General features: G+C 39.5%; 1 protein-coding gene across 1 annotated transcript in view; it reads left to right on the top strand.

The window, feature by feature from the left end:
- Window positions 1-3,784, top strand: part of LOC110166364 (matrix metalloproteinase-17-like) — a 165,388-nt gene extending 161,604 nt beyond the window's left edge. Inside the window, exon 10 of the mRNA XM_020931600.2 lies at window positions 3,459-3,784. Within this exon, the coding sequence (XP_020787259.2) occupies window positions 3,459-3,784 (326 nt within the window). The remainder of the gene's footprint in view (window positions 1-3,458) is intronic.
- The last annotated feature ends 8,371 nt before the right edge of the window (window positions 3,785-12,155 follow it).

The following is a 12,155-nucleotide window of genomic DNA, read 5'->3' as shown; positions in this document are numbered from 1 at the left end:
GACAGAGGGAACTACATAGACCATGATCCTTTGCTCCATTTCAGTGTAGACTACATGAAGAAATAACAGTTCTAGTCTAGTCTTAGTTCTTTGAATTAAGTCTTGTCAAGGCATTTGAAAAAAGGAAAATGTAGCATATTAACAGTTTTAGCTGTTTAGTCTTCACAAAATATCTCAATAAATATCGTACCGCGAGATGTATATTGTGAAAATATCATACCGTGTGACTTGGATACACCCCTAACCACAACTATACAATGTCTTGGCCTAGGACACAACCTCAGTATGCAAAGACTTGGTGCTGGGATCAAACCACTGACTTTTAGGTTGGTGGGCGAATGCCTTTGACACTGAGCCTCTCCTGCCCTGAGCTGGCATAACACAACAAGCAAGTCTTAAACAACACTAGTTGAAGGTGCACTGTGTCACTTCTCCAGCTACTTGTTTTTATGCTTGGAATTTTCCACATTATGGCATTAAACATATCGATCTTGCATTTATTGAATTGTTCTTTCATTACGCAATCTTACTGTGACTGGGGCCCCCCCTCCACAGAACTGACATGTAATAAGCCCAATTACATCACCCGCTTGTCTCCACAGATGTCGATACATTTAATGCCGCACCGTGTGGAACATTCCAGGGCGACAGGAGGTTACGGACCCTTCACCCAAAAAGTTGCGCAGTGCACCTTTAACTACATTGCCTTTACCACCGATGTTGTCTGCAGATCGCATTCTTTTGCTTTCATTGTGGTTTATCTCTTCCCCTTTTCATCCCTCTGAGTTTCTAGTTTAGGAAATTAATGAGGCTCGGTACTATCAGTAACAGCCCCTCTCCCGCTCTCGTCTTCCTCACTTGTGAATGAATGGTTTCTAACAGTGACGACAGAATGCAGATGTTTCCTAAATGAATAATACTGATTGCTTAGCCCTCAGCGTACTTGTCCCGTGCATGGCGAATGAGCTGCGAATCCACAAAAAAGTTAATCAAATATACTATGATGAAACGCACAATGTATTTGAATTCGAGAAATACTAATTATGCATGATGGCTTGTAATTAGGCGAAGTTTGGTAATGGCGTAGAACCTTTTAGTGTAATTTTTGCAATATTTGCAGGAGGAGTGCAAACAGCTTGTCATTTTCGTGTTTGTTCAGAGCTGGCTTGGTATTTCACTGACTCTAATTAACTTTAGTCCACAAAAGTGAAAGGAGGCCGTGTGGTAGGGGTGTGTCTGTAGCAATCAAGTGACAGTGCAATTATAGTGTCGGGGACTGCCCAAACAGAACCAGTTCCTTATTCGGAATACCAAGAAGATGGGAATGCATTTACACGGTGTACGAAGTGAACACTGTAACTGGTATTATATGGAAATGCCCTTTTGAAATGCTATGGTTGAATGCTTCCTACAAATGTTATTACACTGAAGCTAAATGGACTCCCTTATGTGTTGAGGGAAAAGAGTATTAGGACTGGCCAAATATCAAACTAGAGATTGCGCTTTTTCGTTTTGTTATGGTACAGTGAAACTAAAGAGATAATACAGGAATCAGCAGTAGTCAGATTTAAGTTACCAAGCTCCACTTGAAATTTCACAATGGTGGACATTTAGCTAAATCGCATTTGTGAGTCTGTGCGAGCTGTGTAATTGTGCAAAGTTACGGCAAATATTGCAAGAGTTTCTGGCAAGCGGCAGAGCGAGCTTGCATACATCAAAAATATACGGTTTGCATCCGCGTTTTTACGGAATCAAACACCGAATTAGCCAGGATCACTTTTAAATGCGGGGTCTTTTAGCTGTGCAGGCAGAGACAAACACATCCAAAAACTGTTACGCCTGCTTGCTGGGTCCAAACTAAACTGTACAAAGAAAGTAGATGCACACAGCAGTACTGTGGAGCTCCCAATGATTTAAAGGGCCCATCTCATGCAAAATAACTCTTTTCACATTGTATCTTCTGCACATATACAAGCACAATTTGGGTTTTGGAACATCCATTACACAATAGTTATGAAATCTTACTGATTTCTTGGAGGCAGTCACAGACAAGGAACTATGAACTAGGAACTATGGCTATTGCTCATCCCCCTGCCCGTCCTGAGAAAGCACAGGCTCCGCCCTCCAAAACGTGACGTGAGCCACCCTTCCTCCGCCCATCTCAGGGAGGGAGAGGGAGACAGGTGTGCACTCTCATAGCGATAGGAATAAACTTTTATTCATCATGGCGATACAGCGCGTTCAGCCGCATGTGTTGGACCCGGAATTGAACGAGGACTTTGAGGTGCACGAAGCACAAGCACCATGTCAGCATCAGCTGAACATTACTGATTGGTAAAGTATTAATAAACACTAGTAGATAAACTTATTATATCGTGTACACTGCAGTGTAGAACAATTTCCTTATTCTGTCGCTTTTGTTTAGGTGTTCATATGGGAATTGTCAACCAATGCAGGGTGACAAAAAACGCAGAATCAATCTAAAAACCACTTGGGCAACATATACAAGGCCCACAAATCACTCTTAGAAGGTAGAAAGCTCTGAATAGTTGATTTTGCATGAGATGGGCCCTTTAATCTACAAAGATTTACATGTACACCCTGTTGCACCTGATTTAAAAAAAAAAAAAAAAAAAAATGAACCGAACTCATTTGAAACAGTCCTGAAGCATCCCTCACTGTCTTTGCAAACCTCTTTGACAGACGGTTATTATGTGCTCTGTCTGCTATAGCCTCCAGTATAAACTTAAATATATTCATATTAGTCGACTTTTTCACAGCACTATTCAGCTGTTTTATTTATGAGGATAAGACCCAGGATTTGCTGGAGGGACTATGTCTCTCAGCTGGCCTGGGAACACCTTGGGGTCCCACCGAAGGAACTGGAAGAAGTGTCTGGGGTGAGGGAAGTCTGGGAGTCCTTGCTTTGACTGGTGCTCCCACAAACTAAGAGGAAGAAAATGGATGGACTTAACTCATTTCTGCTCTGTTTTCTAATGTTCATTTAGTGTTTTAATACATACTTTTCACGCACTTTGAACAAGTATGTATTGGTAACAGTTCGCATTCCAGGAATAAATTTGATTGAATTTATAAAAGTACGTAGTATTTAGTACCCCAGTATTTGGAAATGGGCATTGAAAAACTGCCAAATAGGGTGAGGTTCCAAATTGGGTCATGACATCACTGTCCCAATACATTCTTAGCATCATAATTATTCATTGCAGGTTTCACCATGGTAACAACAAAAAGCATGCTAACAGCACTGTAGTGTTTGTATTTCTTGTTTTTTTTGTTTTTTTTTCCGGAAAATAAAAATGCTTCATAATTTGTACACAGCTGTCTCAGAGCTGCTTTTCCAATACAGCAGTATTGGGGGCAGAGGAATAACAGAAAAGTAGCGTTGTTATAGTTCATGTTAGTATGACGCAGCTAACTGTGTTGTTGTGTCCTGTCAGGGTCTTCGTACTTCTTCAAGGGGAAGGAGTACTGGCGCGTGCCCAGCAGTGACATGGAGGCGGAGGCAGGCTTTCCTCGGCTCATCGCTAAAGACTGGCTGCTGTGCACTGAGATGCAGGCCGACTCTCCACAGCCAGAGGCCAAAAGCCCCGAGAGCAGAGGGAACGTGCACGGAGCCCCGGACCACGCCCACAACGGCTACGAGGTGTGCTCCTGTACCTCGGACAGTGGCTCTCCTCTGGGGCTGCGCTCACAGCCCTCCCCCCTCTGGCTGCTGGCCCCTCTGTGGACGCTGTGGCAGGCTCTCTCCTCTCACCTGCTATGATGCCAAAGCACTGGACTCTACTTTAGGACTCAGACAGACCAGTGGACGCTCAGCTCAAGCAAAAATTGGGAGAATTTCACTTTTTTATACCACCAAAAAAGCTGGGATATTGAGATTGAAATGCAAATCAAAACAGGATCTGATCTTTTGTAGTTTTCAGAGAAGGCTATTGCCTCTCCCTTTCTTTTTTTTCCCAAACAAACAAAACCACACACACACAAAATAACAATATAACAGTTACTCTTGAATTTGAAGGCAACAGCACATCCCAGACATACAGGTAAACACATGTACAATACAAATATTTGGTCAATTAAAGTCACAGTGTGTAACTTTTTTTTTTGCCAAAAATAGAAACAAATCTTGTTTTTTTATTCAGGAAAGTTGTTTGTTTGGTTGTTTATAGCACTGAAAAACATGGATCCTTTCGTTTTGTTATGTTACAGTGAAACTAATGAGATAATACAGGAATCAGCAGTAGTCAGATTTAAGTTACCGAGTTCTGCTTTAAATTTCACAATGGTGGACGTTTAGCTAAATTGTATCTGTGAGTCTGTGTGAGTTGTGTAATTGTGCAAAGTTACGGCAAATATTGCAAGAAATATTTGGCAAGCGGCAGAGTGAGCTTGAGTCTCAGACCTGACTCTTTTTGGCATGGAAGAGGCCTTCTGCTTCTCTCCACGGAAATGTAGTTCCTTTGGTTATAATATTCCACAATAAGACATATTGTTCATCATAATTGACAATTTGCAGTGTTCTACATGCATCTCTATGGTGTAATGTTCAGCATTTACCAAAACGTTGTACATCTGAAAAGTAAAGAAAATGAATACAAAATGGATTTAAACAGCACATGTTCAGGAGCCTGTGATCAATACAAACGTTCATAGTTGTGTTTAGGTAGTTGGCTGTAATTGTAACTGTAATTTTATGATTGAGAGACTCGTTTAACAGCACAAATCATCTTACCTGTTGTAGTTCCAACTAAACCAACTCTTTCTAGTCAGATTGTGTTAAAATAAAGCTCAGATTAAAGTTTAACAAGCCTCAGATAGAGCAGTGCCTACAGTTAGCATCACACCTCTGGAGAATGTTGATCATGTCTGCTGCAAAGTATCAATTCTCCTCTAGAAAGTCCCAAAGTATGGTTTTAAATTTCTGTTTTCATGGAATCAAGCATGTGGCGTGCTCCAGAAAGTTACATCCTGTACCTTTAAATGACCAACTGCCTTTTCCCATTCCAGTTTAGATTTTTGTTGCCATGTTCCAAATACTAATAATCAGCCATAAAGAGGGAAAATAGCTGTTGTTCTTCTATAATTGTCACACAAAAACACTACCTTCTGTTTGATTTACATGTTCACAGTGTCCCAGTTTCTTTGGTGCTTAAATGTTTATAGTATATAATTTTGATGATGTATTTATTTTAGCAGGTCAAAGACTCTACTGACACGGTTTTGACCTAGAGACACATGAAGAACACGTCTTTCATGTTCTGTGCAGCTCCTTCTCTGGGCCAATGCCTCATGCGCACCACATTCAAAAGGAATGGCAACTCTTTATAATGAAGGTCAGATGGTTCTCTCACAGATTTTGGCTCCACGTCAACCCACTACGTTAAGCAGAAGTGTGTCCGGGCCGCGCGGAATGCTAAATGATCCTATAGCTCCATCGGGATGCTGTTCCATTAAAAAGTCATAGCGGTAAAAAATAGGCAATGTTAAAGCAGTTTGTCCCTTCAGAGGTATTGTCTAGAATATCAATTATTTTTACAACATGCAAAAAATGATTGAATTGGGAATATTATGAACACATAAATAACTGTTAAAAAGAAAACTAGACTTATTTTTAAGATAGTTAATGCTGTCACTATACTAATATTTTGAACTTGATTTTGATACTCTTTATTTAGACAATAGAATGGGATTTTCAACGTTAAATCATAGTACCGTATTTTCCGGATTATAAGTCGCACCAGCCAAAACATGCGTAATGAAGAAGAAAAAACATATACAACTCACACCAGAGTGTAAGTCGCACTTTTTGGGGGAGATGTATTTGATAAAATCAGAGACCAGGAACCAACGTTTCATCTTGAATGGAAAGTTATGGTAACAACAATAGAATAAAGAACAACAGGCTGAACAGGCGTCTGGTATGTTAACGTCACATATTAACAGTTATTCAGATAGCTATAGCATAAACGACATAACATAACAAGTTTACCAAACTTTCCATCTCGCTCCAAATCACTAAATCCATTGAGTTCTTCGTCCTCAGTGTCACTTCTGAGCAACTCCGCGACCTCCGGAGGTAAACAGAGCACCGCTTCCTCTTCTGCGTAGCTGTCGTCAGACTCAACATCAGTTCCAGTTAGAATTATTCTGGCCTTTCTGACTCCCAACAGGATGGTTTCGGTTGTCACTGAAGTCCAGGCTTTGTCGATCCATTTAATGACTTCCAGAAAAGTTGCATGGTGCATTCTCCCGGTTGCCGTGAAGCTGTGTTCTCCATCCCCGCTTTCGGCCAGTCCTCACAAGTTTCTCGCTCACTCCAAACTTTCTTTCTGCTGCTCGATTACTGTTTTCTGCTGAATATTTCACTATTTGCAACAGGACAGCGGCTTTTTCTGCAGGAGACATGCACAGTAGCGCAAAGTGACAGTAATATAGGAGTAATAGGAGTAGCAGATACTGGCACACAAGCCTAGAGTGCCCTCTGGTGGCTGTCAGTCTGAACATTTTAATATATAAGTCACACCGGAGTATAAGTCATAGGACCACCCAAACCATGAAAAAAGTGCCAGTTATAGTTTGAAAAATACAGTACTTTCTTTAACCATGTGGTCTTATTGTATCTGTGTAAATCCCTCAGTGGTCCAGTGGGCGTATACTAGTCTGTGTGCTCTTATACTTGTTCTGATACATTCTTAAGATCATTCTAAAGCTGTTCAGGAAAGGTTCATTTGTGTCCTGAATGTGACTTTTCTAGTATTGATACCTGCTCTAGTTTCAATACTAGTTTTGGCATCTGATTTTGGATACTTCTGATAACCGTAAAGCCAGTGCATTAGTAGACCCGATTATATATTTCACATTTACATTTTATTTATATTGAATTATGTGTTAAGTCTTATTCAAATGAAACACTTTTGGCTGACTCACTGAACTGAAAGGCTAAATACTAATTATTTTGTCATAGTTATATTTGAAAACCTATACCACAATTTTATGCTCATACTCACAAGTACTTTATTATGTTCCATAGATTTTAAACTTTTTTTTTTTCTTGTTGCTTCATGAAAACTATTACTTGAGTTCTGTTTTGTTTGATTCACACGTATGGGTAATTCAGTATACTTTCATTATCTTAATCCGTGCTCATTTGATTGCTAAACTTGCCTTCACTAAGCAGCTAATTTACTTCAAACGTAGCTATTGTTTTTTACCTCATTTAAACTGCTTCACCTCTCAGTGCGTCAGCAGGTGGAGTTCTTGTGTTCTCTTGTGTTACCATTTTGTACGAACAAAAATTCAGGGCTCAGATCATGTGAACTTGTATTTTCAATGCTGTTGAACTGGGAACACGTCTGTTTAGCGTCTATATATTAATACGTTCAGACTGCAGGGCCTAATGCTCAATTCAGATTTTTTGTGTGAAATGTGACTTTTTTGCGAGGTCGTTCACGTTTCCAATTACATGCGACTTGTATGTGATCTCCAGTGTGAACTTTAACTCTTTCCCCCTTGGACTCCTACTAGGAACAACCCATACATATATTACTAGGGCTACCCATAGAGCATAACTGCATAAAAGAAAACGGACTTCCACGAGTAATAATAAATGATTTTCACACTCACGAGCTTGAAACACAGACATATTTGGTATTTCTGAAAACCTTAGACCCTGAACTCTTCATTTATGGATGTTTAAATGGGTGGTTTATAACAGCTCACTTAAAATGAAAGTTTACCTGGTCAGGTGCAAAATCAAAAACAAAAAACTACATTCAGCATCCGATATATGCATGTTCTGAGCCGCAGCGCTGCAATTTTTCGTGTTGTGTTTTTTCCGGAAGCTACAGCCGTCACTACTGCGATTAACTTCAGAAAAAAAATCGGCGAAAACGTATCCTTGAATCCTATTGGTCAGCCTAGTATGGTTTGTAGTGGCCCCCACCTCTCGCAGCCTCTGTTTACATGTGAAAAATGGTCGTCAAATTACGTCTTTAGTGATACAGCGGAGGTGTCAGAACACGTCATTAAGGATACAAAAGGGGGTCGTCAAGTGTCGTCTTCATGGGGGAAAGAGTTAAACGCCCCAAAAGTGTCTCGCATGTGCACTGGAGGACGTGACGTTATCACACACATCGAGCAGTGTTTATGGAAGTAGCCTTCACAAAATTCAGTCCAGTTCTTGTAAAATGAACAGATTACACGTCCACGGTCGCTTTGTTTGTTTGAGTCTTTAGCCTCCTTGTATTTGGCTCGCAGGCTCTTTATTTTTTGTTGACATTGCAGCCAGGACCGCCTGTATCTGCGCTCGGACATTTCAAAAAACGCCCAGTTTGAATAAAACCCCTCCAGTTTGGCCTGAATACAGCGATCCCCCCAAATATTAATGAACTCACTAACCTCGCGTTCCCTCCATTGACTAGACTCTGAGCCTGATGTGTAGGTGGGATGAATGTGACATGGCCGTTCAGACTGAAGTCACATGTCAAAAGATCGGATGTATATCAGTTTTAGGAGCACATATCCAAGTGGAATGAGTCGCATTTGAAAAAATCTGATCTGTGTTGTTCAAATTGTCATTAAAAGATCAGATACAGGTCACATCAGAGCGAAAAAATCTAATTTGGGTCACGTGAGGCTACAGTCTGAACGTAGCCTGAGTGGCATGCTCCTTAAAGGTCTTATATTAAGCTATTTTCTGATCTATGTCATAATGTTGTTTCCTCATCACAAACAGACCTGGAGTTGTGTTTTGTTTAACTCCCAAATCCTGCACATTTAGGCTGAGTTTTTCTCTCAAACAGGAAACACCCTGTTCCACCTCGTGTCATGGGGTAATACAGATGTCATGTCACGTGCTCCACTGTGTTTTTAAACTCCATACACCTTCATTAGAATCATTTGGATGCTTTCATTATAACATGGCTTAAAGTTTACAAGAATCCATTTTGTATTAGGGATGTAACAATTTCCAAATCTCACGGTACGATATTTATTGCAATATTTTGAAGAGGATAGTATAATTGTAGATGGGACACTTTTTTGCTTTTAAAATACCTTGACAAGATTTTGGTGTGAATTATTTCCATCATAATCCCAAGAATTCAAGTCAAAAACATACTTCTTCACGTTGTCTGCACTGAAATGAATCATGGGATATGTAGTTTCCGATGTTCATAAGCTGTTGCTTCTATAAAACCAATCATTTAAAAACAAAGGAACTTGTGATTCGATATATTTTGACAGTCCACGATATTACTGTGAGACTTCTGACGATACAATATCACGATATTTTGGTTATTCTTACATCCCTTTTGTATAATATAAGACCTTTAGTGATTATCCAGCTATTTGTTATTATCTATAAAACACTTATTAATACTTATTACGATTATAGTGAATGTACAATTGCATCTTTTATTTATAATGAATTGTTTTAATGGAGTGAAAATGGTCCGACATAAAAGTTTAACTGCTTTATAAAAACTAACAGACGTAATGAAGCACCTGTTATTCTTCTGACTGTGGCCCATAAACTGAAGCGTTACCACAGAACTGATCAAAAATTCAAACTTGATTTTGAGACTTAAGAATAGACTTGACACTGATTTTGACATCCATATGATCATTTTAAAGGTGCACTATGTAACTTTTTGGTTGGGGGGTCTGCCATCTGCTTGTTTCTATTGGTTTTGTCTTTGCTCTGCCTGGAATGTTCCGCAGTATGACATTAAACAACTCTACCTTACATTTATTCAATTACGGGTAGTTTTATAGCTCAAAAATCAGATCCAGAAAACTTTATTGATCCCATAGGACAATTCATTTGCTGCATACTCAGACCAGTTCTCGCTTCTCGCACACACAAACACACACAGAGGGCACAAAAGAATTTGAGAAGCGGTTAGTCTTTCGTACCTGAGCATAGAACCGACGCCCCGAAAGCATCATGATAAAGTCAGGAGCCAGAGGATGGAGGGACTGAGCCAGGAGACACTTTGCTTTGCTCAGAACTTGCTCCTCCCACAGAGAATGCAGCTCCTTCAGTTTGACCCCTGTGATTTTTGAGCAGGTTTTAACAATGTTCTGCAGTTTGTTTTTATCCTTTAAGGACAAGGATTGAAACCAGCAGATTTTCGATAAAAGAACAGTAAAAATTGTCGAGAATAGTTTTGTTTACGTTAAAAGAGTTCAGTTTTCTCAACAGGTACATTCTTTGCTGCTCTCGATTGACAATACTTTGAGTGTTTAGGTCAAATTTCAATTTATTATCCTTCACGGTGGCCAGATATTTGTAACTACCAATGATTTCGACAACATCACCGTGGAGGACACTAACACGGTGGGAAGGCGCATGTCTAAAATCAGTCACCATGTCCTTAGTTTTGGCAATGTTCATGACATGTTCATAAAAATACCTAGAAAGAAAGGCGTTCTGATTGAGAATGGAGTCGCCTCTTCACAGATCTGACCCGTAACTTGGTCTGGTTTGGTCTAAGTGAAGATATAAAGGTTTAATGCCATACTGTGAAACATTCCAGACAAAGCAATAACATCTCCACGGAGAAAAGCATTCGACGAACCCTGCACCAGAAAAGTTACACTATGCATCTTTAACAATAGACTTAATGAGTATCAAAATCTGTGTTGAATATTATAATTTTTAAAGCTTAAGAGAGGATTTTTTTTTCAGTATTGATACCTGCTTAAATGAGTATTTAGTTTTAGAATCAATTAGTATCTGATTTTCGATACTTCAGACAACCAGGTAGTAAGACTTTTATTTTGATACCATTAATCACAGCTAGGGGGCACTGTGAATCTTATCTAAATAATACATGACAGCGTTGATCCCTCTGGTACAAACGGATGTATTTTTATAGATAGAAACGTGAAATTTCTGAAGAGACAAACTGCAAATACTTTTCAAACTTTATTTTTGTCATTGCGCACACACTCCCCACTGTTTATTTGTATATTCTGTATCAAAATGAGAATAAATGGTTACTCTAGTTACTTTAGTCTGTGGAAGAGACCATGGCCTCTTCTGTACAGTGGGAGATTTCTTAAGATTACTTTTGGATACATGGGTTTGTTGTTTTATTGTAAAGCTCTATTTACTTACAATCAGAATCTAGACGAATATATTTGAGTTAAGGGTTACGGCTGTTATGGCAGAAATCCTGTGGGCTGTGTATATTTTATGGCTGTGTTTTCTAATGTAAAATATTTTTGTATGAAAAATTAAAATCTGAATGAATCTACTGCGGAGTGATAGTGTTTGTTTGGGTTGTGTGTAGAAATACTTTTTAAAATATGTGTTTGTCTGAAAGTTCCAGTATATACAATGTTTACTTAGAGCGGAGCCCCTGACAAAGAAAACACTGTGCTTTGTTTGAACAATGTATAATTAGCTTCCTTCTATCAGTAGGGGGTTGTATAATGATAATAATAAACATAATTCTTATATAGCTCTTTTCCAGAGGCTTGCTTTGCAATCGTGCATTATTCATTCTCTCCACACTCGCTGGTGGTAAACTACTACTCTGTTGTTTTGCCTAAAGACACAGTGGAGCTTCTAAGGTCTGATGAGATCAGGCTTTGACAAGGGGGTTTGGTCACAAAAGACGATCAGGTAAAGGTGATGCAGAAGCGTACATTTATATTGTGTTTCTAGATTTTGACTTGTCAAATGCTAAAAAAAGAAAAAAGCTTTATTAATAATATTATTGTCAAGGAAAAAGAAGGTCAATAGAACAATTATATTTCTGCGGCACACACACACAGTGTGGTACGCACACACAGTGTGGCACACACACACAGTGTGGCACACACACAACAGGGCACACACACACACACTGTGGCACACACACACACTGTGGAACACACACACTGTGGCACACACACACAGTGACACACACGCACACACACAGTGTGAGCAGGCCTGTTTCAGAGGCTGCTCAGTGGATTGTCACTGGTCAGTGATGAAGTCAAGCGCAGCATGTTCATTCTAACATAATCACATTGTGTTGTTGAAACCACAGCAGATCAGTTCTGAGGAATCAACATGCGGAGCATGCAAAAACACAATAAACACAGAGCAGGCTTTGTTTTCAGTTAAGGAGGTGCCAAAGATG

Source organism: Boleophthalmus pectinirostris, unplaced genomic scaffold (genome assembly GCF_026225935.1).
Source record: "Boleophthalmus pectinirostris isolate CB_2022bp ecotype Guang Dong unplaced genomic scaffold, ASM2622593v1 HiC_scaffold_18, whole genome shotgun sequence".
Lineage (NCBI taxonomy): Eukaryota > Metazoa > Chordata > Actinopteri > Gobiiformes > Gobiidae > Boleophthalmus > Boleophthalmus pectinirostris.
The sequence above is the reverse complement of the archived record's forward strand: the minus strand, read 5'-3'. Positions and strand labels throughout refer to the sequence as shown.